Raw genomic sequence first — 21,541 nt, 5'->3', positions numbered from 1 at the left:
TTATCTTGTGACGGTGACTTGCATGTCTCACTAAATATTCAAATCAAACAGCAAATAGCATATAATCTATTGAAAATGATTGTCTTCTTTACCAAAATTTCACATGATGTTGTAGCATTAAACGTCCTCACATTTAAACACAAACAGACACACCGAGTGACCCTCATTCTATGATATGTTGTCCTCGCATTTCCTTCCTCTAACGGATGAGGATGGAGTAGCGCCAGTTGCTCCCAGCATCCCGGATGTCGGCGGTGTTTCCGTCAGACAGCAGGAGCTGGTGTACCAGTTCCCCCTGTGGCCATGAGGAGACGTGTTCAGGTCGTACCCCCACGTGATCTGCTGACCTGTCCAGCCCAGCCCCACGTGAGGGTAGTTCGGTTGGTTTCCGGTCTAGGAAAAATAAAAATGCCAATGACAGAAAGCCTTTCTATAAGTCCGAATCCTTCCTGGTTGAACGTGACACTAGTCTTTCCTAGTTACATCAACATTTGGGTTGCATGTAATAGGCTTAGTTTTACTAGTTGCTGGCAAAATATCTTTTGCACTAGAGAATCCTTCGGTCACATTAATATAAACGGAGTAATGAAACAAATACTTGACATGTATTCATATGTGTAACGTTGTATTGAAATGACACCAGGGTATTTTAACTAAAAGTGAACGCTTTTGATTTGCTCCGTGATGCATCCATTTGATTCGTGTATACCACAAACCGTTACATTCTTCTGTAGCTAACATAACAATCTAACAAAATGACACATTCATACCTTCATTTCCTTGACTTCCTTGGTGACGCTGCTGGTCATGGTGGCCACCACAGTGCCGTCGCCACAGAAGCCATCGATGTAACAATGTCCCTTCAGACCCAGATCGTCACGGTAGTAGCCATAGTGCGACACCACGTCATCACAGGACTTGGCCCAGCCGTACACAACCTGCAGGGGGCAATATATTTGTGTTGGCACCCAATATCAGCTAAGCTGCGTTGGTGTGCCATGTATTGTTTTGTCTGCAAGTTTCAATAAATCTATTATGGCAAAGTTCTTTGTACACAACCAGCTGTTTTTACATTGTATTCAGTGATCGTCTATCACATTCCTCAGGGTGATTCTGACTTGTTTACATTGCGCTGCAACATATGTGTCGCTGCTTTAATACAGATGCCGTCACAAACGTAAATTATTTACATAACGTTACATACATAGAACGCGATGTTTATACTGCAGTCCAGAACGTAAAGGAAGACATTGTATACATATTGGTACTTGGCGTTTGAGTTTGAGTTCATTTTGATCCACGATTAGCCTCATAAGAGGCTATTCTCCCTGTGGTCTACACGTGTTTCCCCTGATGAAGAAAAAAGTCGACAACACACCTCATGGTACGCGCCCAGATTCAGGCCCTGTGTGAAGATAGCTGTACTGGTGGTGTTGGAGAGAACAGCTTGGACCGGTCCATTGCTGTCAATAAAACAAAATGTAGATACATACAACCATAACAGGTTACGTTTGGGCATTGTTATGTAAATCGAGAAAATGTTTGAGACAAGGACTGTTGAGAGTCAGGGGCCCTTACTTTTGACATGTCGCCCACATTTTCTGTCGCATCGCATGAGTTCCCTGAACAGTGAAGGAATATTATATTCTCTAATGTTCCTTTCCAAAAATGGGCAACAGCAACATTTTAGGCAAAACCACAATGATACTGTCACCCCCGACAGTACCATACGTCTACTAATAATAGACAAGAATTCTATGATGGCAACTACTTTCAGGTCTCATACCATCCGGTCCAACTTATATTGTTTCCAGAAAATTTACACGCGAAGGTTTCAAGGACAGTTTGCCCATCAGTTTACCTCGTTATGATGCTGTACATTTCAGCAGCCGATGCCGTGATTCCTGGTTTAGCCATCATGTTGAAAACACGCAACCAACCTCCACCGTTGAACTCCATTTCACACCAAACCTGAGGGATATATGGGTTTCAATACAATATCAGACTCCAAGGTGAAGAAGACGGGATACATATACCACATATGTATCATTTTCTGGATCAGAGAGAAGATACAAGAATTGTAAAGACATATGTTTTATAGATATCTGAATTTCAAAGACATGTGTTTAGTAGATATTTGAAGTTATAGACGTTTTTTAGATACTGGAAATCTATAGACGTGTTTAAAGCTACTTGAACTTTATTGACATGCTTTATAGACACTTGACATTTCATTTGGCTGATACCGTACCTGGTCAACTTGGTCTTCAAACGAACTATCGTTGCTTTTGGCAAGTATCCACAAGGAATTGTACACACATGTATTATTCACACATGTACATTTTTGGTAATGTGCAAGTGGTTCAAAAGTTTCCTTTTGACGGAAGATGAAATATCTTCCATACTTAACCTGCGTTGGGACAGTGCTGTGATGGTCAGTGCGGATCCAATAGAGACCACTGACGTAAGAACCGGACAGGTAGATCTCACGGCAGGACATGGCCGGGTTGGGACAGGCCTTTCCCGGCTGGTTCATCAATGGCCAGGGTTTTCCATTCCTGGTTATAAGGATATAGATAAATGTTGTCGATGAAAAAAAAATTATTTCAAGCCTATTATAACCTTGTTACTGGGAGAAGCTAGCCTCGCAATTTCTAATGCAAGGGACACGATAAAAAGCTTAGTTTGCCAAATTTGAATGTTATGTGGATACATCCTCGCAGCGGCAACCAACGTTAGTGAACTAACACTGCCAATATATATTAAAACAAAGCCTATAGTCACTGTGCTGATCATGATGAAAGTTCTGTCCGTCAAGCCATACAATATAAGGGGTATCGTATTGTAATGATGATGATCTTCTATACGCTTATACAGTTTCTTATCAAATTTTTGAAAACCAAGGATCAAATTAACGTTAATACCTGCCCATTGCAGAAGACGATCCTCTTTGTGGCCCCATCGTACCTCAATGTCCCCTCCAGTGCGGAACAGCACGTTGTTTCGTTCACTTCTGGTACCTTAAATTCTGCAGCGTCGAGGAGACATATGAAAGTCAGACAAGTCTCTTTAGTATGGGAATGTAGGACAATTATTTTTGTGCAAAATACTCCTCATATGTATATGTTTGCAATTACTGTATGGCAAGCCTGGTATCTATGGTGCATGGTGCTGGAGAAATCGCAACGATTCAAACATCTCAAAATACCTTGACTACGATAAGTGCTTTCAGCATCAGAGATAAAGTTTTTCAAAGCAACAGATGGCTTTTTGTTGTTGATTACACTATCGATGCTGCAGAACGAACTTGTTGGACGCCAGACTCAATAAACTTGTCTTACTATCTTACTATCAAACAAAGCATTTTCCTTTGATGCTTCTTACTTCAACAAGGTCGGCGTGACGTTTATTTTGCCACAATCATAGCCCCCTTTGCAGACGTCTGACGTATGTTTTTGCGGCAGCGCTGATTCACAAGTTTGAAGAAGGACTATGAGTGCGGTAAAACTTTTTTCCCGGTAAACTCACTCCTCTCCTAGCACAGCTAGAGAACCCATGTTGAAACTCACGAATTAGCGCTCCCGCAAACACGAAAAGCCGCCGCTGCAAAAAAATTGCAAAGGAGACTATCCAAAGCTATTTGCTCACCTGTACAGCAGGACGCCAGAGTGATCTGTAGTTCCTCCTTGTTCGCAAAGTCTCCGCAGTTCAGGTTGACGTCTCCCTGTGCAGTGATGGACCAACCCTCCACGGGGGCCGGGGGCTGTGGTTCGGTATTCCCGCACGCGCCGCACTCAGATGCCCCGGACATGCAGCTCCACACAATCACCAGTACACACGCAACAAACCGCAGCGGTACACCTGTGGAACTCATCATTCTTTAGTTAGAAGTACTATTCACAAGTAGAACACGAAGAAGCGCTTCAGTTCAGGCCAAGAATAGCGGAAATGTGCTAGTGTATGAAAATCGGTATGCTTATGGCTCTATCGTACATGTGCACAAGGAAGTAATTATAATGCCAGCTTGTTTCCTTGGGGCATGGTCTGGAGAGTATATGAGGGCAATATATCTGTGTGTATTTGCATTCACGCATAGTTCATGTGACGTCTTTTTAGTCATATTTCATATTTCAACAACCACTTAGAGGCTACAACACGTCCTCCCCTGTCAGTGCGGTGCATTCAACGGCCGCCAGGTGTCGACGTGTGGAGCCAGGTGGAAGACGCGTCGTCAGCGTCGTCCGGTTTAGAAATGTTAATCTATTTAGCTGCTGATTGGCTCGTATGTACGTACGTACCAACCAACAACCTACTACAGGTGTTCCACAGCTGTGTGACAAACATGCCCACGCTAGCTTACACATACGGAAAGTAAACACTGGTGAACATTGACATCCTCACCACGTATCTTACTCGGAGCAACATGTGTTCCCTTCCCTGCTGCACATGTATCAACACCAGGGTCTGGTATATCGAGAGGAAATTTATCCTCCTTCCAGACTCCATTCCACAGTGCTCTTTTGAGGAATTTGAGGAGACAATGATTCGGGAACGCCGGCTGAGATGTGTGAAATTTAGTGTTGCAGGTACAATTATGTATCAGTTAATGTCCGCGTGCGAGTTGCCACACTTACGGCTATGGCATGTGTTAGCGTATACCATGTTATACCCAAAGACTTTTGTTGTTTGTTTACTTGAGTCTGTAGGCTACAGCTATCAGCAATAGAAAGTCTCTGACATTGTTTATTCTGTACTTGTTTCGGGCCTGTTCACAAGCTGTGCATATGAAGTTTGTATTGACATATTTACTCAAGTTAAATTTGCGAATAATATGTTGTTTTTATACATAATGTATTGTATTTTCATACATGTATTTTTGCAATTAGCATGAGATTGCACTAAAGATTATTATATTCGACCCACCGTTGTCTAGCCTGAATCAAACCGAATAGAAGAAACATTTAGCCGCAAACTTTACTAACGGCAATAGATGACAACGTACATTGACATTTCTTTCAATGCATGATTCCCGCAGACACTAATGAGGATCTACTGAAGAGGCTGAAGAGGAACTTTGACCTCCCGGAGCTTCAGGCTGCACAAGTAGTGTAAGTAATAATCAACCAGTTTTACTGTTTCCATCGCTGTTAGGGAAAGTTTTGATAGAGAATATAAGTGTAAATGTTATAACTTTCGCGGTGGTTTTATTTTCACGGTTTTCGCGATGACGTATCTAGAAATTTATGAAATCAACAATCGATGTTCTCAATGTATTACTTAAAGAATTGTTTCAACCGTGAACCGAAACACCAGTAGCACCAAAACCTCAGTTTCCCACCTACCACAATATAAACAACCAAATGCAATACAGAGGTACCATACGTATTTAGGTACTAGACAAATTTAAGGAGTTCTATGACAACATCCTTATGTAGTATATCATAAAAGATATGAAAATTTACTACCCAGTTGGTTCGACCATAATAACCAAAGGTATTTTCTTGATAGGGACATTCAAGTGGGCAGTAGAAGCGGCACCGGAATCCGAGAGGTGTCAGACTGCCTCATGCACGGCTGGGAAATCAAGGACGCGTTTGGTCACGACCAAGCTGTGTTCCTCATTTTGGACGGAGCAACGTCAGACGACGACAATGCCTCTTCTTCTTCTGATGAGTTTTACTGGGTAACACCCTCGCCTTACACACCGAGACCGCCGTTTACTGAGTCGGAAGAAGGTTTGTTGTCATTAGTGTCCATTATGGCTATAGTGGAAGACTTCTTCGTATAGCGATGTAGAGCTAATGTTAGCATAGAAAGTATGAAACAATAAAAGGTTTAAGCAATACTAGACTAATGTAAAACTAGTAGACCAATATCATTATTTTTGTTTGTTTTTTGTAAGGAGCGAAGTCTTTCACCTCTGATTTGCCTTGTTCCTGATAGAAGGAGAAGGCGGTAAGAGCGCACAGGTATACGAAACACCACCAAAGCACTAGGATAATTGCTTGAAAGGGGTTCACTTGTGTGAGGTTGAACTGATTTTGATTAGTAATTGATACTATTCATGTAACAACTGTGCCTTTTGAATTCTTCAAAGTCTCTCTTTGTGAAACAAAATCTTTATCTAAGAAACTTTGCCATACGTATTATTTAAGCAAGCCTTTCTATTACGTATATCACATCTCAACTCATACACAGATGACATAACCGACGAAGATGGACATGCTGTTGAGCCTGTTACCTCTGCATCCGCCAGTCCTGACGTGTCGCCTCAACTGTCTCCTCGGGAAGAAACACAGCCACCTGGGCAGACGTTATCTCAGCAACGTCTACAGATACCGTCTCAGCCTTTCCAGCAGACGTCGTCTCAGCAGACATCTCCTGAGCAGACATCAACTCAGCCATCTCAGCAGACATCATCTCAGCAGACATCAACTCAGCCATCTCAGCAGACATCATCTCAGCAGACATCGTCTCAGCAGACATCAACTCAGCCGTCTCAGCAGACATCATCTCAGCAGACATCATCTCAGCCGTCGTCTCAGCAGACATCGTCTCAGCAGACATCGTCTCAGCAGACATCATCTGAGTGGTCTCTCCAGACCTCATCTCAGCAGACATCGTCTCAGCAGACATCGTCTGAGTGGTCTCTCCAGACCTCTTCTCAGCAGACCTCATCTCAGTCTTCGTCTCTGCAGACCTCATCTCAGTCATCTCTGCAGACCTCGTCTCGATCATCTCTACAGACTTCTTCTCAGTCATCTCTGCAGACCTCGTCTCAGTCATCTCTGCAGACCTCGTCTCAGCAGACATCATCTCAACAGCCTCTGCAGCCACCATCTCAGCAGCCTGTACATCCACCATCTCAGCAGCCTGTACATCCACCATCTCAGCAGCCTGTACATCCACCATCTCAGCAGCCTGTACAGCCACCATCTCAGCAGCCTGTACAGCCACCATCTCAGCAGCCTGTACATCCACCATCTCAGCAGCCTGTACATCCACCATCTCAGCAGCCTGTACAGCCACCATCTCAGCAGCCTGTACATCCACCATCTCAGCAGCCTGTACATCCACCATCTCAGCAGCCTGTACAGCCACCATCTCAGCAGCCTGTACAGCCACCATCTCAGCAGCCTGTACAGCCACCATCTCAGCAGCCTGTACAGCCACCATCTCAGCAGCCTGTACAGCCACCATCTCAGCAGCCTGTACAGCCACCATCTCAGCAGCCTGTACAGCCACCATCTCAGCAGCCTGTACAGCCACCATCTCCGCATACACAGCAACCTTCTCAGCCGTCCTCTCCAGAATCCGACGAAGGTTTGTAGCTTACTGTTCATGATCATTCGTCATGTAATCTTCTAAACGACGTAGACAGTGTTGGACAAGTAGACACTTTATTCTTCTTGTATATAACTCATCTCTGTAAGGTTTTATTTACATGTAGTAAAGTCTGAGCGTTAAAAGGTTTTGCATTCACACTACCATCCGAAATCTTGGATGCATATGAATCAGCACGTAGCCTTTAACGTATGTAAATGTTGACCTTGCAGGTGACGACATCGACATGTGCTAGGGTCCGAAGAGCTGTGCTGCCTAGGCAGGCACTGTTACGTTGCTCGCCCATCAAACAATGTAACTGCTGTAGTCGGGAGGAAGCCATTTACTGGCTATTGGACCACAATATAATGGTGACTTTTCTGTCCGCCCGTCATCTTGAGTTAGGTTTACTTTCTTCGTGGACGGACTCCTACACAGTGGTCAAAATGGCCCCTCAAAAAACAAAATGGGCGGATTCCTACGTCAAATGGACGTAAAAACTACCATACATGGTACAAAAGAAGTTAAAAAGTCTGGGAAATCTAATGATTTATATGCCTGGTTGACTTTTTTATTGATGTGATTTTGTAGTATGCAGGGCTTATTTCATCTCTCTCGTTTTGATTAATAAGCATACTTTTGTTTTTGACATATTTTAGTATACTTCGGTGTAAATGAAGAAAAATATTCAACGGTTGTGAAAAAAGGAGAAGCAGACCTGCTTGTTTTCAATGCTGGCTTTTATTTTGGGGGAACATTATCCTCTACAGTCGTGAAAGTAGTTACTAGCGTGGCCACAAGAAGCGTACTAAGTAGTTTCCGTGGTACATATGACAATACTAAGGTCTCTATTCACTTTATCTCATTGTATAAAATACCATGATTATAGCGATATCATATCTGCGACATGTGCATCAAAAGTATTTATGTTTACTTACATATAGATTCCTTTATTAAAAAGTTATACACGTAGCTACCAGCAAAGCAAGAAGAAAACGCATTTCTCCAACAACATTCTTGTTCCACCTTTGTCTTAATTTTTTCATCAATTAAATAGTCGTTTACTAGTAGAATTATAAGCAGACTGCCATTCGTGTTAATAAAGGCACAGATAGCACTGCCGATTACGTTTTCCTAGGTGACAAAAAGGCAGTAAACATTTGGAAAGATCTATAGTGTCAAGACCAGTTTGCTTCACGAGCAAAACATTAGATGGAGTAACACTTAACATGCATGGGGAAATTACACAAGAAGACACTCAGATCTGCTTAGCAATGCTTTTCGATCATATCGAGGCTATCATAATTCTTATGTCTTGAATATATCTTGGAAGATTAGTCCGTTAACGCGAATGGATAAACAAAAGGCACTCTCATTATTAAGACTCCAGGGCGCTCAGTTCATGTAGAGGTCATTGGCTCTGTCCAGACAGTCGTCATACTGGTCTCGTACCGAAGTCCAATGTGGTCTCACACCGAAGTGACTGGTGCAGCGGCATCGATTGCTGCGACTGGCGCATTGAAGTAGAAGAAGCCCTAAGAAAAACATAGACACAACATTGTAAAAAGTGATATTATGTTCAGTTGCAATGTGTTATGAAAAGTCTAAAGGCAACGTCACTTACTAAAAACATTGAATTTTAGGTATCAGTGAACAGTATTTCCCTCACCTGTATTTGACGAAGTGACTCAAATCCTTTAAAACAACAACAACGACAACAGCAACAAAAACTTACGTTCGGATCTTCCTCCAGTCGTTTTCTTACAGTCGTGGCGTCCAGCCTGGTCTTCTCGTTAAACTTCCAGCACTGCAGCATCAGTCGGTACCTGTATGAGCAGCGCATAGAATGAATGGTTGTTTTATGGGCAAAGTATATGGATTATACTGTACCTGTATAGGGATTTCTAAAAAGTATAACATGCATCAATTTAATCTGATAGTACCATAGGGAATGGTACGGCTATTATAGGTTTGTCTCTGCGTTATGATAAAAGGGCGGATATTCGCACTAACTATGTTTGCTTCGAACGATTTATGTTGGCATCATCTGTACGTTGACGCCATAAAACCCACTGTGTGAAAGAATCAGGGTTTCCCTCATACAGTATCTATGACGTGTAAAGTGGACACAATCGATGTTTAGCGTTGGATTAAAAACTGCAAGAGTCGTTTTGCAGCAGCTTCATTTATAAAGAACAGTGACAATAAAGCAACATCTTCAACGAGCCTAAATTAAAGTACAAACGGAACGTGTCGGAGGGTATGTGGCGTGATTAACGTTAACATCACAGCAACCCCCCTCTCCATGATCAGCATCACAGCAACCCCCTTCCCACCCCAAAGTCTCTTGTACAGCACCTCATCCTCACCTTTCTTCTGTACACAGCCGTGGCATGGGGAGTCTGAAGTGGTTATACAGAGCATCATATATTCTGTCTGCACCGTTCATCCCGGGGTACGGCGTACGGCCGAGCTGCGCAACTTCCCACAACAGGACCCCAAAAGACCACCTGGCAAGTATAGTAAGGAAGTCTGTCACTATATGTGCTTCGGAATGTTGAAGATGGGAAAAGGTGCCACTTATATGACCTTGCTCATCTCTACAATATAATTGTAATGATCATTGTCAGTACCCTAATCCTATCACTATATACATTACTGGAACAAAAATCCATCTATTATTTTATCACAAGAATATAACGGAGGAATTGGAGGAATGAAAACAAAGGGAAGTTTATTTTGTGTTTGTTTGCTATGACACGACGCTCAACATACTCACACGTCACTCTTGTCTGTGAATTTAGCCTCGTTCTTCAGGCTTTCCGGTGCCATCCACTTCAGAGGTAAGAGGTCATTACCCTGGTTAAAACACAGACACTCTCATTAAAAGACGTTTGTAATTTCCCGAGAACTGACCATAAGGAAATTTTTCATCTTCCGAGGCATAGTGTTATGATTGATCATAACTTAATCAATTCAAACTATACGTTAATGAACATAGCATTTTTATGATTACAGCGAAAAATGGAGAAGACTCGTCCTCAAGACCATATAGCATACGTGTCCTGGACCTACCCTCTCCTGCCGATGGTACCCTACAGCGTATGTGTTCCGGACCTATCGTCTCCTGCTGATGGTACCCTACAGCGTACGTGTTCCGGACTTACCCTCTCCTGCCGATGGTACCCTACAGCGTATGTGTTCCGGACCTACCGTCTCCTACCGATGGTACCCTACTGCGTACGTGTCCCGGACCTACCCTCTCCTGCCGATGGTACCCTACAGTGTACGCGTTCCAGACTTACCCTCTCCTGCCAATGGTACCCAACAGCGTACGTTTCCCGGACCTACCCTCTCTTGCCGATGGTACCCTACAGCGTACGTGTTCCGGACCTACCCTCTCTTGCCGATGGTACCCTACAGCGTACGTGTTCCGGACCTACCGTCTCCTGCCGATGGTACCCTACAGCGTACGTGTTCCGGACCTACCCTCTCCTGCCGATGGTACCCTACAGCGTACGTGTCCCGGGCCAGCCCAAAGTCAGCGATCTTGGCGGTTCCCTTCCCGCAAATCAGGATGTTTCGGGCGGCGATGTCTCGGTGAACCAGCTGTGCACAGATAGAAACGATCCAGTCGTGTCATTGTTATGTAAATGTATGTCGGAAGAGCAATGGTCGGTACGTGATAATTTCTGTGCTCGAAAAACGTAGATATGACATATTGACCAGTAGGATTAATTTCAGTAAACTCTAAAAGTAATTATTTTTCGACCGATGATAGTTCACGTTTTAGTCAAGCACCGCTACTCTTCGTTGTCGATAACGTATTGGAATCTTTTAAGTGCAGAATTTGGGGGACAAAAACAACAACGCCGGGATCTGTGGGGCCGTCGGATTTAAGTCCCCATCCAAAAGGCCTAATACAGTTGGCGTGTCGCCACAGGAAGACGTTTTGAAAATTGGTTATAGAGAAAACGTATTTTGTATCAATATCTCACCCTGTTGCTCGCCAGATGCTCCAGCCCGCTGCAAACCTCCACCATCATGGTCTCGAAGATGTGCCGTTTGTTGGACAGGATCGCCATGTTGTGTTTGGACTCCGCACGTAGCGTCCACAGCAGCTGAAGAAGACTCCCGTGTTCCGCATATTCCAGCACCAGTTGTAGAGGACCTATAGTATGGTAAACCTTATGATTTCGTGCTTGGTGCAATATGCTGTCATGTAACGTTATATATAGGTTCATGTAGCAAGGTTTTCCTATTTACAGCACCCTTATATCACATGTGTTTACAACTAACTGCGCTGCCAGCAGTGTATTATTAGATATTCTGAAGGTAAAAGTTTGGATCCGACTCGATCTCAAATGTTTTCGCGTACTTCGACCGTCTAGAATTGCATCTTTAAAAAAAAACAACTTTTGGATGTGGCGGTAGGCCGGAAGAAGTAGGAGCGTTCTGTCCCTGGTGCTGAATCCACGGAAAGTTTCGTTGTTCACGTTGCTGTTCAACAGAAGACTTGCAGACATATACTTGTCGACTACTGCAATCTTTTTCTTTTCTCAATAGGACGCATTCAAATTTAGAAGTTGCGATAGAAGTGATATAGCTAGACGATTAAATGTTGCAAAAAACGCGTAAAACCAAATGGCCATGGAATGCTGACCTCTATTTGGCAGTTGTAATTTTAGACGGCCCTTTCACAATCACCCATATATTTTTTGTCTATTTGCTTTTTGGACCAGGACAATGTGGCACTGCACTCGACTTTTGTAACTTATATTAACAGTGCCACATACACGGTACAGACAGAAGGTAATATTTTACCTCCCCGACCGAAGTCAGGTACCCATTTTTTTTTTACACCTGGGTGAAGTGAGGAAGGTCGTGTTAAGTCCTTTCCCAAAGGCACAACGTCGATGGCAAGGCTGGGATCGAACTCAAGACCTATATAAATCCCGAGCCGAAGGCTCTACCAGTTACGCCACACCCATATATTCGATTACATGTTAGCATAGATAGACATCCTCTGCACATCTTTCAATGGTACAGCACTGAGTAGATACACATATAAACGATGTAAAGAAATGAACTGACCGTCTCTAAAACAGATGCCTTTGAGCCCGATGATGTTGTCATGATGACCACACAACAACATGATACAGGTCTCCCTCAAAAGAGCTGTTCTTGTGGTTGTTTCTGTGTCGTCTGTACATTGAAAGAAATCAAAAGAATAGCAGATTTTCGATCTTTAGTCATCATATTGAACTGTGCAATAATGTCAGTTGATTTATAGTTGTGTGACCACAATTCCAAATGAATGTTTTATGTCATAATGTTGTACATTTATCTTCATATATAGCTATAGTAAACTACCTTTCAGTTTCTTGACAGCTACCACTACGTCGTCTTCATCAGGTTGTTGGAGCGTTGCCTTGACTACGTGTCCAAAAGCACCCTCTCCCAGGAGCTGACCGAACTGCAGCCTGTTTCTGTCTATCTCCCTCTCCTTCAGCATGTCCATGTCGATACTGCTTGACGACGGGCCTCGTTCTCGTGGCATCACGGCCTGGTGACGGTTAGAAATTTAAACGTAAGGAAGCGTATGATGAAATTCAAACGTAAGGAAGCGTACGATGGTGAGTTTCAAGACATTTCCCTTTAGCGTTTATTTATTACACTGTAAGTACTGTACTGATTTTCATTTCGTTTTGGACAACAGCAACATTTAGTGAGATTTAATTTGTGTAACATACATACCCAGAACGATCATTGTTTCACGGTTGTGGGTTTCAAAGTATCATGGAATTTGTTTTATATGAAGAATCGCGATGTTTGGGTAGGCTGTAGGGAAAGAACAACCACTGACAACTTCAACGGCCTCATAGATCTTTAGAAAGCAACTGGGCTACAGAAAAAAATATACTTGTAAATTCTTTCCGAGTTTGCAGACTTCTGGATCGGTGATGGTTCCCACACGCATGCGCATCATGGTGTATTGCCTGTGGAGCAGGAAGATTGCGATGAGGAGGAGGAAAACCACTCCGCCTGACGTCAAACTGATGGACAGGAGGGTGGTCTGGGAGCCTGCGTCGTCTGCAGCTGGCCCTGTCGCGGTGGGAGCCAACATGTGAGTTGTTTGTTTATCTATCTATTTTGAAAATAAAAACAATAACAATAACAATAGAGTAAAGAAAATTAATTAAATGGGAGAAGGGGAGAAGCCTACATGGCTTTTACAACCCCCCATTTAACTAGGATAATAATAATCAGAATACAAGTGTAGTAAATATAAGATGAATTAAACAGCAAAAAATGAGAAATATTAACAGTCAATCGGCAGTGTAAATGACTGAGAAACAAATATTAAACATAACATGTGTGAAATAATATGTGTAAAATGTTTCTTGTGTAGAATTTTCAGTTTCAGCTAGTTTTAACAGAAAGTGGCCCTGGATCTACGTGATCTACGTGAGTGCTAACAGGTTTAATTTTGAATCGCATTTGCCATAAATTTGAATTATGAAAACAAAAGAGGTTTGCTGAAGACTATAGAAGATCCAGTTTGTAAAAGTGACTGACTTGGACACCCCTCGCCGTACACACCCTCCTGACAGACACAGCCCAAGGTCCGGTTACAAGTGGCCAGTCCGGTACAGTCACACACCTGGTCACACAGCTCACCGTACAGGTTATCCTGACAACCTGACATGTTCCACAGGGATACAAAATCACTGGAACGTCAGGATACAACACTGTTAAAGGTACAACACTAAAGGTCACACAGCTCACCGTACAAGTTATCCTGACAACCTGACATGTTCCACAGGGATACAAAATCATTGCGCCGTCAGGATACAACACTGTTAAAGGTACAACACTAAAGGTCACACAGCTCACCGTACAAGTTATCCTCACAACCTGACATGTTCCACAGAGATACAAAATCATAGCCTCCATAGCAGCCTCTCTGATGGCCGGCTATCAGAGAGGCCAGCAATCAGCGACCCAGTACGAAAAGAAATGGCCAGCAAAAGTGCCAAAAAAGGCCATAGAGAGCCTGCTATGGAGGCTAACAAAATCACTGGACCGTCAGGATACAACACTAAAGGTACAACACTAAAGGTACAACACTAAAGGTACAACACTAAAGGTACAACACTAAAGGTCACACAGCTCACCGTACAAGTTATCCTGACAACCTCACATGTTCCACAGGGATACAAAATCATTGCGCCGTCAGGATACAACACCGAAGCAACAATTAGTTACACAATAGTAATACAACAGTTACCCAACAGTAATGCAATAGGACATAGGAGTTTTCTTTTACACAACAAGTTTTTAACACCTGTTGACGTTTCGATGTCTGTCAGACATCTTCCTCAGAGCTTCTAACTGGAGTTCTGCTTCGAAATCGAAATGTCATCAGGTGACAAAAACTGGTTGTGTAAAAGAAAACTCCTATGTCCTATGATCTACCAACCTGATTGAATTATTTTCGGAAGTAATGCAATAGTTTCAGACCAGTTATACAACAGTAGCGACACGAAGTGCAGTATTTGTTAGGTACATAAGTCCATATCGTATGCCCTTCTATACGTCTGCTAAGTTTTTATCATAATCATCTACGTTCATTTGATGTTTTCTGCAAAGTCAATACAAAAAGTTATCTATCTGCCTATGCTAATGTAATCATAAAACATTCTATACATTTTTTTACAAATTTGCGTGAACGTCCCCTGATATGCCGTACCTGTTATTCGTATGTCGACTGTACCATTGTACTTGTCTCCACTGGTACTGACAGCCTCGCAAGTCACGTGACCCTCATGTTGCAGGGAACTGATGAACAGTCTGGTGGAGCTGTGGAGAGAGTTGGGAAGAGATCACGTGATGAGATTCGCAGAAGTTTGTTAAAACTACATTTTTTGTCAGGTAATCCACGTTTTCTGGGTTGATTGCAGAAATCTAATTTGGAGGTTCCCCGTCGTAGGCTACTGGAAGGTTCCCCATAGGCTGAGATTGCTTAATTTGAATACTTGGGGAGTGTAGTCGAATACGGAATGCGTTTTGAAGAGCGCGAGACTAGTCGCCACTTTATGTGAAATACAAAATGCAGTACTAGTATAATATTTTTTACTTCTTAAAATTAACTATCGGAAACTTACACACTCTTCTGAAGTTTAATATTCATTTAAAGAAGCATTACTTCCAATCCTTTGTTACGTTTGACTGCCTTCCAAGGTCAGAAACGACATCCTCGAAGAACCAGGTGATGCTGGCGATAGGAAATTTGTAGCCAGTGCATGTCAACTGCAGTTCCTGCCCGTACCGCAAGTCTGTCAGTTCACTGCTTGAAGGACTGATGCGAACTTCTGGATTTTCTAACAAATATGAATACGAAGAATTCAACAAGGCCTACTTATCTGATATAAATTTGCAATGTTGCATAAGAAGCTTGTGCAAATCTCACGAGACACAGAATCAGAAATAACATTTAGAGGCCACCTATGGTGCAGTGCCTTCCTTTCCAGCCAGGAGCGCACTTGCACGCGCCGTTGAAGCTGTGACACGAAGCCCCGTTGTAACACTGACAGCGCTCCATGCAGACCCGGCCGAAACGCCCGATGGGGCAGGCTGAACAAAGATAATATTTTTCTTATTTACAAGTTTTTTAAACACACAACACCGACGGTTCGACCTTGATTGTAGCAATATTGAGCGTTGCTACTTTTCGCCACTCAGTTGCGTTTGGGATGGCATTTCTCTCGCCACAGCGCCACTTAGTGGCGAGAAGTAGCCACAGATATATAGCTAAGAGACTTCTGGACCGCTGCGGATAACTGTCTTTTGGTTGTGTAGAAAAAACGACACAGCAGTAATATCCATTGATATGCCAACCCGATGAAACCATTCGTGGAAGAACTTTACCTTTGAGCTCGAGCAACCCTTTGCCACGTAATGTCAACATCGATTTTAATTACCGACTTTCATGGCAGAAGTATCAGCACACCTCTCATTGTACAGAACTAAAAAAAACTCAATCTGCATATGCCGGGAAGTAACAGATACGGAAGGTAGCATGCAAATACAGACAAAATGCAAGAAAAGTTATCGAGGTTACCTATCTATACAAACTAGAAATCTCTCTAAAAAAAGAAGGATCATAGCAAACCCTCTCCAGTAGATTGAATGCAAAGACTGAAGACAAACATGACTACACGGTCTTCCTCTCGGGTGGTACATGAACCAGATATTCCGTCTTTGAGGAGAGCCACACTCTAGCACCTCGCAGAACCAACTAAACCCTTCCTTCGCGGTGTCAGTGGATTGACCCCATCAATCTGATTTTACACTGCATGTACTCAATGTGTATTACAATGCAAGGTGGTTTACCAATTATTTATGATAAAAGCTAAAGGCTCTACAAGCAAAAAAAAAAAAACGCTGTACGCTTAAGCAAGTCTTTTTCAATTTTTTTCTCACCTGTGACGATCACTTCAATATGATAAGTTTCCCCTTGGACCACACATGTAATCTGATTCAGGTAAGAGTTGTTCTCCCCCACCTGAAACAAAGTTGCAACCACTAGCGTTATCACATATGTACTTGCTAGTTATTTCAGATGGTATAAATTCTCATGCTGTCCCATAGAACTGTGTGTATGAAGAGAATAGCTTCTTGTTTAAAGCACACATCTTACCTGTACATTGTAATAGGTGATTTTTAAAACTGTAAATATTGGTTCCCATGGCTCGTAACTCCAGAAGGGGATCCACGGCCAGTCATCGGGTGGCCAGTTGCTGCAGAGGCATATATCAGAATGTTAATTTTACATTGACATTAACAATTAATTACAATGATTGTCGCCGCCAGTATACTTCAGGTTTTCACTTGCGGTAAGACGTTACCATGTGGTAAGCTCGTGCGAAAATCTACTCCAGTCAGAACGTGGGGGATACTCGCTTAACCACGTTTGGGGGCGCATCAGTTACTCCGTAGCGCCACCTAGCGATGACAAGTAGTTCCGGTCTTTACTGCCACGAAGAAGACAGAAGAAGACCGATAATATTACCCCCCAAAAAACGGCAGGTAAGAACAATTGTATGGAAGGATTACAATACATAACAACAAGTCATTTCACTTGCAAGTTTGATAAAAGTCTGTAATATAAACCTTCATGATTTCACCAGGTGTGGTAATACAGGTGTCACAGATTGCTGTCACACCGGCACATAAAACATTGCTATAGAGACCTTCTCAAGATTATCTTGAACACGTCAATATCTGAGGTGTATTTTGATACAGCGCAGGTACTTCTCTTTAATCTCTTTATTATAATAAATCTATATATTTTTTCTAATGTGACATCCTGTGAAATTATGGGAGGCAATGATACTTCCCGTCTTCCCTTCACTAAAATGAAGTCCATATAAGAGCTTGACGTGTATATCCCTCCATGGCCTCATGTTGGGGCGTAAAAACACCCACAACGCTGCAAACTCTGATTTTTGCAGCCAGACTTATTCCCTTAATCAACTATACTTAAACCAATTAATTACAACTGTTCTCCTGTCATAACAAGTGAGTAATAAGTGAATGATATGATCATCAAACCTTTCGTATTTCGGAAATGCTTGAGTAGTTGTAAGATAGCCACTATGTGTTGGCGCACAAATAAAGTCGCTGTTCGCAGTCACTTCGAAATCAAAGCGCCCGGTTTCGATAGGTAGGTATAACTCCAGCATACCTGGTCGGCGGCATAGTGAAGAAAATATTCGTTAGACTAAAATATTCGTTATGCATGGTGATGTTCATCATTGACTAACATAGACATGTCATAATTATAAAATTTCAATCATCAATCATTAAGCGGTTTTGCAATTTCCTCATTAGTATATCTGGTATCTGCTTATGTTCCATCTATCATAATTTACATGTGATACATTTATTGAAATCCAGTTATTGAAAACAATGGGATTATGCAATTTCCACATTAATTATGCAAATTTAGTCCTCATTTGCATAACGTGTATATCATTATGAACAACTTTGCCTAATCTACCCGCATGCATAAAATGATGCCAATCCGTCATTCCTTTCTGCAGTTATCCTCTTTGCAATTTCTTGACAAAAGTGCCCCTGCGGTTTCAAAAATAAATGTTAGGGGGCTGAAACTTGACCCACTTTGTCATGACGCTAAAAGCTATCTACCACTAAACTGTCAAGACCATATCATGTCTGGGACAAGAGATACATTGAAAAAAAACTGCTAAGATAGGTTGTTCACATTAATTGTTCAAATATACTCCTATTTTGCATAATTAGTATTTTATTTTGTACATCATTGTCTAAGGTACCTATATACCAAAATTCATGAAAATTCGTTGTTCCCTTCACTTAGTCGTTTTAGTAAACGTTCAAACTTCAAAGGGAACTCCTTGTGATGGGTAACGTCAATCGTTTTCATTATTCGTTATCCACTTTAGAATTCTTTCTTTACAAAAAAGGCATCTGCTATCCCTAAACTAGTCGCCAGGGGCCCAAAGTTATGGCACTTATTCCTCAGCACAAGAGATATGTAATATTCAAAATTCGTGACCATAGCTTGTTCAGAGCACGAGATTGCAAAACCGGAAGTTGCGCCGCAGTACCAAGGGATCGGAAGCCGCTAGGGTCCCAAAATCTAATCATTTTCAGGCTTTCATCAAACCCACTAACGAACAAAGTATGAAACTAATCAATCTAGTCGTTCTTGAGTTATCTTGTTGACAGGCAAACGCTACTGAAAGTATAACCTGCATAACATTTCATGGAGCTCGAGGTAATAAGGTTTCATTGTATTTCCGCAAGCATCTACCGACCATAATAAGCTTTTGAAATCATACGCATACTTTCATGCTGTATAGTATTTAAAAACTATGTACGGGTGTCTATCAGCACGAGAAAACGCCAGTTTAACCTACACCAGAAGCACACTGTATAAGAAAAGGTCTCTACTAGTGGTGCATGGGTACCTGTACAAAAACTTCAGGTCCAGGTACGGTCCAGATCCAGAGGATGAGGTCAAGGTCCGGACCTGAACCTGGACCTAAGTATATGTAAAAACGTGTGAATGTGCGATACTCAAGACAATGGTCCATTTCCCTAAATAGGATTCCGTTTGAAGGAGTATCTGACATCCATTGACATTTTAAAATCCTATCTGAGTCATGTAACAACACGAACTACCTCTGTCTTAGACCAAGTTTGACTGAAGAAGCCTGGTTAAAATGACTATCAACCCTCGTCTACTTAGCTCTTGTTTGTTTGAACGTTTATTTTTTTTAGTTCTTTTCTTGGATCGGAGACCGAGGACTACCTTCCCAATGATCTTCGGACACGAAGAAGCAGCCATCAAGCCCCCAAAAAAGATGGAAGATGGAAGGATGGAAGATGGAAGGATGCCTACTTTACTTAAGCCCCAAACACTCGAACGTCTGCCAGTATAATCTGTTCATTTTCGAATCGGTCCAGCATCCGGTTTACTAATTTTTACCAGGTCCGGTTTTTCTGGACCAGTCAAACAAGAAAACCGGTTTTGTATCGGTACACCGTATCTACAAATCGTACGTAAACTTATGTTTGTGACATTAGCATAGATGTAAAATATTTCCATTGAATGTTGTTCCATATCTTTTACATATGTAAAAAGAATGGTCAGTTTTACTTTTTAAGCCAAAGAGTGTGCTGTGTTATTTCAACATTTAAGTGAAGGTTGAAAAATGCGCAATTTCTGACGTCTGCTTAAACATTTTGTAACAACATGGTTCAACTCACAGCCCCCAGACGGAGTTTTCTTGTCCGTCTCATAGCCATACGGATAAATTATCTCTTGGTCCAGTATAAGCCACCCAGCAACCTTGAATTGGACGAATCTCTGATGAAAGAAGAAAAAACACGTTATGGCACTGTAGCTTCACTGATTTATACCGGCGATATCTCTCAACATAAAAAATATCATATTCCAACTTAGAAGAGCGTCAACGGTATGGGCCTGGGCCACTTTGGTTATTGTAGAATGGTGAACTTGCACATGCATACATCTATTCTTCAGATACATATTTTCATTTCTGCACGGCCTGGACGATTACGTACAATGTGGGTAGAGTGTTCGCCTTGCATTCGGTAGGCCGTGAGTTCGATCCTCGGCCTAGTCTTAGCAAATACTTGAGAAACGGTGCATGCTACTTTCTCTGTCTAGTACTCAGCATTTGGGAGATACTATTGTAGATGAAAAGTATAGCGACAATCGGCGACATGTGTTCATACAGACTAATGTCCAATAACCAAGGGAAAGGAAAGGCATGTTCCGTCGTGTTTTAGATTCTGGGAATCTAACTTATAGTCAAATTGCTTTCTTTTTCAAACGAATAAAATCTTTCTTATCCATTTAACGGTTATAGTTCAGGTTGTTTGGTGGCGATTGTGGGCGCTAAATAGTCAACATCAACGAATAGTCAATAGTCACTCTTATCCTCTCTCTTATTCATAGATCTGACTTTCTCTATCAAAAATTTCTATTGTTATATATATATATATACATATATATAGATATAGATATATATATATATTCTAGATATAGATATAGATATATTCTAATATATACATATATATATATATGGTTACCGCAGCTGTATACTCGTCGAATTCTAATGTTTGCGGGACGAAGGTCCTTTCCTCGAACACTGGCTCCATCTCTGAAAACATGAGCGAAGACGTGCATAAGTTACACATGACTGCCCATGCGCACTTGGAACTATTTACTAGCTTATTTGGTCGTCCCATCCTAGAACATTAGGTACCAACTCTTTTGTTGAAATAATCTGGAAGTACAACTCACCTATTTCCCTCGTGGTAAATGTCAGTTCAAACTCAGCCCTGCTCAGAGCTAGATGCCTGTGGTTAAAAACGACTCGCAGCTGATTGCCGGTACTAGCCGTGGATATGTCTGTAGGTTTACTTGTTTGACCCGACTCTGAAATTTCAAATGATCCATACGCAAAATATTAGTAAAACAGTTCAACACAAAAAGTGGACTATGATATTATCACCTGAGTCTTAAATTTAATTCTACGAATTCCGCCACACATGAAAATAGAGAAGTCCAAAACACTTTCGCTCAATAACGTTAACTGGACATCACAGCCAAAATTATATGTTACAAGATGCCAATGTC

At 42.0% G+C, this 21,541-nt stretch overlaps 4 protein-coding genes across 4 annotated transcripts; all 4 read right to left on the bottom strand.

Moving 5' to 3' along the window:
- Window positions 1-119: 119 nt before the first annotated feature.
- On the bottom strand, window positions 120-1,291 carry LOC118413651. Its single transcript, XM_035817179.1, has 3 exons — window positions 1,205-1,291; window positions 771-938; window positions 120-393 (listed from the first exon to the last, which is right to left on the bottom strand). The coding sequence occupies exons 1-3, from the start codon at window positions 1,289-1,291 to the stop codon at window positions 169-171; spliced, it is 480 nt and encodes a 159-aa protein (XP_035673072.1). The 3' UTR covers window positions 120-168.
- Window positions 1,292-1,309: 18 nt separating this feature from the next.
- LOC118413650 lies at window positions 1,310-3,811 on the bottom strand. Its single transcript, XM_035817178.1, has 5 exons — window positions 3,649-3,811; window positions 2,968-3,028; window positions 2,411-2,558; window positions 1,862-1,971; window positions 1,310-1,463 (listed from the first exon to the last, which is right to left on the bottom strand). Exons 1-5 carry the CDS (start codon window positions 3,809-3,811, stop codon window positions 1,310-1,312), a joined length of 636 nt encoding a protein of 211 aa, XP_035673071.1.
- Window positions 3,812-8,170: 4,359 nt separating this feature from the next.
- LOC118414583 (mast/stem cell growth factor receptor Kit-like) lies at window positions 8,171-15,269 on the bottom strand. The gene is made up of 11 exons (XM_035818729.1): window positions 15,077-15,269; window positions 13,903-14,025; window positions 13,247-13,428; window positions 12,697-12,889; window positions 12,418-12,528; window positions 11,322-11,494; window positions 10,813-10,932; window positions 10,103-10,182; window positions 9,693-9,833; window positions 9,059-9,149; window positions 8,171-8,858 (listed from the first exon to the last, which is right to left on the bottom strand). Exons 3-11 carry the CDS (start codon window positions 13,310-13,312, stop codon window positions 8,793-8,795), a joined length of 1,041 nt encoding a protein of 346 aa, XP_035674622.1. The 5' UTR covers window positions 13,313-13,428; window positions 13,903-14,025; window positions 15,077-15,269; the 3' UTR covers window positions 8,171-8,792.
- Window positions 15,270-15,421: 152 nt separating this feature from the next.
- LOC118414594 lies at window positions 15,422-21,336 on the bottom strand. The gene is made up of 8 exons (XM_035818752.1): window positions 21,206-21,336; window positions 20,992-21,062; window positions 20,143-20,242; window positions 17,941-18,073; window positions 17,027-17,126; window positions 16,810-16,891; window positions 15,832-15,960; window positions 15,422-15,707 (listed from the first exon to the last, which is right to left on the bottom strand). The coding sequence occupies exons 2-8, from the start codon at window positions 21,058-21,060 to the stop codon at window positions 15,529-15,531; spliced, it is 792 nt and encodes a 263-aa protein (XP_035674645.1). The 5' UTR covers window positions 21,061-21,062; window positions 21,206-21,336; the 3' UTR covers window positions 15,422-15,528.
- Window positions 21,337-21,541: the final 205 nt, after the last annotated feature.

This window comes from Branchiostoma floridae, chromosome 4 (assembly GCF_000003815.2).
Source record: "Branchiostoma floridae strain S238N-H82 chromosome 4, Bfl_VNyyK, whole genome shotgun sequence".
Classification (NCBI taxonomy): domain Eukaryota; kingdom Metazoa; phylum Chordata; class Leptocardii; order Amphioxiformes; family Branchiostomatidae; genus Branchiostoma; species Branchiostoma floridae.
The sequence above is the reverse complement of the archived record's forward strand: the minus strand, read 5'-3'. Positions and strand labels throughout refer to the sequence as shown.

Excerpts from the sequence above, each read along its gene's own strand:
- LOC118413651 (XM_035817179.1), bottom strand. The coding sequence starts at position 1,291 with ATGAACTCAAACTCAAACGCCAAGTACCAATATGTATACAATGTCTTC. Across the intron at positions 939-1,204 it reads GTATAAACATCGCGTTCTAT|GTTGTGTACGGCTGGGCCAA; the intron begins GTATGTAACGTT and ends TGCCCCCTGCAG. Across the intron at positions 394-770 it reads AGGAAGTCAAGGAAATGAAG|ACCGGAAACCAACCGAACTA; the intron begins GTATGAATGTGT and ends TATTTTTCCTAG.
- LOC118413650 (XM_035817178.1), bottom strand. The coding sequence starts at position 3,811 with ATGTCCGGGGCATCTGAGTGCGGCGCGTGCGGGAATACCGAACCACAG. Across the intron at positions 3,029-3,648 it reads TCTGGCGTCCTGCTGTACAG|AATTTAAGGTACCAGAAGTG; the intron begins GTGAGCAAATAG and ends TCGACGCTGCAG. Across the intron at positions 1,972-2,410 it reads ACAGCACTGTCCCAACGCAG|GTTTGGTGTGAAATGGAGTT; the intron begins GTTAAGTATGGA and ends TATATCCCTCAG.
- LOC118414583 (XM_035818729.1), bottom strand. The coding sequence starts at position 13,312 with ATGATGCGCATGCGTGTGGGAACCATCACCGATCCAGAAGTCTGCAAA. Across the intron at positions 11,495-12,417 it reads AGGCATCTGTTTTAGAGACG|GTCCTCTACAACTGGTGCTG; the intron begins GTCAGTTCATTT and ends ACCATACTATAG. Across the intron at positions 10,933-11,321 it reads AGCATCTGGCGAGCAACAGG|CTGGTTCACCGAGACATCGC; the intron begins GTGAGATATTGA and ends ATCTGTGCACAG.
- LOC118414594 (XM_035818752.1), bottom strand. The coding sequence starts at position 21,060 with ATGGAGCCAGTGTTCGAGGAAAGGACCTTCGTCCCGCAAACATTAGAA. Across the intron at positions 20,243-20,991 it reads TCGACGAGTATACAGCTGCG|AGATTCGTCCAATTCAAGGT; the intron begins GTAACCATATAT and ends TTCTTTCATCAG. Across the intron at positions 15,708-15,831 it reads AGGAAGGCACTGCACCATAG|AAAATCCAGAAGTTCGCATC; the intron begins GTGGCCTCTAAA and ends CATATTTGTTAG.